The sequence below is a fragment of the Cryptomeria japonica genome, unplaced genomic scaffold (genome assembly GCF_030272615.1).
Source record: "Cryptomeria japonica unplaced genomic scaffold, Sugi_1.0 HiC_scaffold_226, whole genome shotgun sequence".
NCBI classification, from domain to species: domain Eukaryota; kingdom Viridiplantae; phylum Streptophyta; class Pinopsida; order Cupressales; family Cupressaceae; genus Cryptomeria; species Cryptomeria japonica.
The window spans coordinates 219,393-223,143 of NW_026729048.1; the positions used below are offsets into that span (position 1 = coordinate 219,393).

At 36.0% G+C, this 3,751-nt stretch overlaps 1 protein-coding gene across 1 annotated transcript; it reads left to right on the forward strand.

Annotated features, from left to right (window-relative positions):
- Positions 1-213: 213 nt before the first annotated feature.
- LOC131073274 (endoglucanase 16-like) lies at positions 214-2,436 on the forward strand. Its single transcript, XM_058009683.2, has 8 exons — positions 214-420; positions 538-750; positions 836-1,036; positions 1,176-1,253; positions 1,344-1,496; positions 1,589-1,697; positions 1,844-2,007; positions 2,089-2,436. The coding sequence occupies exons 1-8, from the start codon at positions 214-216 to the stop codon at positions 2,434-2,436; spliced, it is 1,473 nt and encodes a 490-aa protein (XP_057865666.2).
- Positions 2,437-3,751: the final 1,315 nt, after the last annotated feature.

Consider the following 3,751-nt stretch of genomic DNA (forward strand, 5'->3'; position numbering starts at 1 on the left):
TTGTGGTGTTCCATGCTCTAAATCTTGCAGTTCCCATGCATGACTCAGCAACAGAAACTCATACACAGTTCTCGTGATAAATAAATAAAGGTATCGTGTTGCCCTGTTCCATTGCTAGCTTTATCTCATGAGTAAAAGGTGCAGTCTCATCCGAGAGAATATAAATTTAGCGCACAATTCTAAATTGCATATCAAAGAAAGCAGCGAGTCCATATGGCCAAGGCAATGGAAGCGCTTTTGTCAGTGGTCTTGTTGCTGTTTTGTTGTGGAGGGCAGGTGGTTCGTGGAGAATTCGATTACAGAGCAGCCCTGTCGAAGTCTATTCTCTTCCTGGAGGCCCAACGATCTGGTAAACTCCCACAATCTCAGCGAGTAAAGTGGAGAGGAGATTCTGGCCTCACAGATGGGCACTTGCAAAACGTAAGTAGAAGAAGAGATAGATCCTTATTCAATTTGATTAGAGATAAAAGTAGAAGTGGATCATACTATCCTTCTTCATTGACTCCATACAAAATGTTGTGTGAAACTCAACTGCAGGTTGATTTAGTCGGGGGTTACTACGATGCAGGCGATAATGTGAAATATGGGCTTCCCATGGCATTCACTATCACCACACTCGCTTGGGGCACACTGGATTATGGGAAAGAGTTGAAAGCTGCAGGAGAGATTCAGAATGCAAGGGACGCTATTAGATGGGGAACTGACTACTTTCTCAAGGCTGGTGCAACTCCAGATCAATTATGGGTTCAGGTAAAGAAATCTAAGCTAAAATATTCAGCATTCATTCTTCAAGATTATGAAAAACTAAAGAGGTTGATCTTGATGCATAAAATAGGTGGGTGATCCCCAGGCAGACCATAATTGTTGGGAGCGTCCAGAAGATATGGACACTCCTCGATCTCTTTACAAGATCGATAAAGACACCCCTGGATCAGAAATTGCAGCAGAAACGGCCGCAGCCTTGGCTGCCTCCTCCATTGTTTTCAGATTCACAAACCCTCGTTACTCACACCTTCTCCTCCAACGTTCTCAATCGGTATGTTTGGGTGCTCAAGTAAAATAGAAAACCTAACTGTTAACCAACACAGCAAAATCAACAAGTTTCATCCATCCATTTTGAGAAAAATCTTATGCATCCATCTTCTTTCTAACCGCCCATTTATGTTTCCCTTCAGCTCTTCAGTTTTGCCGATCGATTCAAGGGCACCTACGGAGGAGAGTGTCCATTTTATTGCTCTGTTTCAGGCTACAATGTAAGCAGAATTTGGTTTTCATTTAGCATATGCTCTTGTGAGCAGAATTTGGTTTTCTTTTAACATATGCACTTGTAAATATGATCTCAGGACGAGCTTCTCTGGGCTGCATCTTGGCTATACAGAGCTACGAAATCCCCATATTATTCCAACTATATTATCCAGCACGACGATCTAAAGGCATATGTTAATGAATTCAACTGGGACCTCAAATATGCTGGAATTCAAGTGCTTCTAACAGACGTAAGCGTAGACTGATTGGTGCAATTTTTCAAATAAAATGTAATATAAACATACTTCTAGCTTAAAGCTAACTTATGCACTTCACCAACCAGTTATATTTCCAAGGGGAAGCTCAATTCTCAGCCTATAGAAGTCATGCAGAACGCTTTGTGTGTTCACTTCTTCCTGGCAGTCCCATTCGTTCTGTTAAAACCACCCCAGGTGAGCTCTCTATTTCTTCACCAATACCACGAACAATGATTCCTTTTCTAGTCACAGCCATGTAAATCATTTGTTACTCCTCCTTTTCTAATCATAGCCCTCAAAATTCTCTTAGTGATATCTATAATTCAATCCTTTTGTCACAGGAGGTTTGCTGTATGTTAGAGATGGCGCCAACACTCAGTATGTTACCAGTGCTGCTTTTTTGCTGGCAAGATACAGTGATTTACTATCAGCTAAGAAGCAAACATTGTCATGCGGCAACACTCTCTTTAAACCCAGCGACGTTATGGGCTTCGCAAAGCTACAAGTAAGCACACTACATGTATTTGTATTTGTATTTGTATTTTGGAGCATACAATATAACGAATCTCAATCATATCCTTTGCAGATTGATTATTTATTGGGAAGGAATCCTCTCGGCATTTCATATATGGTAGGATACGGTTCCAAATACCCAAGGCAACCACATCACAGAGGAGCATCTGTAGTTTCCATTCATCAACAACCAACGAAGATCAAATGCATTGAAGGTTTCATGAACTGGTTTCACAAAGATTCTTCCAATCCAAACACATTAATTGGGGCAATAGTGGGGGGACCAGATAAATATGACCGTTTTGTAGACCTCAGGACCAAATCTAGCATGCTTGAACCTACAACGTACATAAATTCTCCTCTCGTGGGTGTTCTTGCAAAATTGTATAGAATGACACGCAAAACTAACAGGCAGTTTTGATTTCCTTAGACATCAAAGAATTACGAGAAATCTTCCCATCGATCATTGGAAATGATAAGACTAGAGTAGTTACAATTATGGGAGGCTATATGAGAAAAGGTCCCCATGATTAATTATTATTTCCAAGTTAGTAGCTTTAATGGTGAACAAGGCTCTAAAGTAAAAAATATATAAATCTATTTATGTTAGAAACAAAATCTTTAGGTAAAAATGTATTCTATACTTTTTGAGCTAATTAAAATAAATCAAGTGTATAGCTCAAATCTTGTTTGTTAGAATTAGAATTGAATATTTATAGTTTACTTTTTAATATAATAAAAAGTGATTATATTAGTTTTTTATTATGTTGAGAGGTATTATAGAATTTTAATGGGGATGGTGAAAATCTGTATACATACAAATCTCTCTTTAAATCATATGGATCAACAATTGCAATGGTCACCAATTAATTATAAAAATATCAAATAAAATAATTTTAAACTGATATCTCTACGCATTTTCTAAATAGATGTATTCAGGATATCTATACTAGTTTCCTTTTTAATATATTTACAAGTATTAATATGAAATTTGTATTATGGTGAGAGGTGTTATATAATTATAGTAGGGGCGGTGATAACTTGTGGACATATAAACATTTCCTTAAACTACATTATTATACATCTGTCAAATTTACATGTTGGATTTTACATTGTCTCTCACACTATTTATCACAAATACATAGGTTCTCAATGATGCAATACCTATATAAATTACAACATATTTGCTTCAAATTAATTCATTCCTTGCACTTGTACTTTTAAATACAAGTGATAATAACTCAATGTCACAAAAATCCTCACAACAATAATGTATCTTACACATTTATCTTGGGCCCACATACCTTTGAAAGAAGTGATAAAAACATAATGCATCATTCACATTATAGCAATCAATGAATTTTTAAAGAGACAAGAAACCATTCATGATGATGTGTAACTAGTTATGTAGATTTTGAATGCCACGTTATTTTCTTTTTCTTTTAAAAAAAATATTTCGTATTTTCATTTTATATTTTCTTGCCCTCCGAATTTCCATTCATGCATTTAGTAATATACTGATTTTGATTTTTTTAAATAATTTTTTATAATTTTATATTTATAGGTAATTTTTTTATGGACAATTTGTAAAAGGAGGGTCCACTCACATATAAAATGGCATACCAAATAGAGATGATGGGTATTTGAAAAATGCAGAGAAAAGAAGAAGAGAAAGGAAGTCCACAAAGATGAAGCTCACTACAGGTAACATGTTAACAAGTCATCCCTCCAAAAAA

Coding starts and splice junctions, on each gene's coding strand:
- LOC131073274 (XM_058009683.2), top strand. CDS start 214: ATGGCCAAGGCAATGGAAGCGCTTTTGTCAGTGGTCTTGTTGCTGTTT. Junction 1,254..1,343: donor GCTCTGTTTCAGGCTACAAT/GTAAGCAGAATT, acceptor ATATGATCTCAG/GACGAGCTTCTCTGGGCTGC. Junction 1,698..1,843: donor TTCTGTTAAAACCACCCCAG/GTGAGCTCTCTA, acceptor CTTTTGTCACAG/GAGGTTTGCTGTATGTTAGA.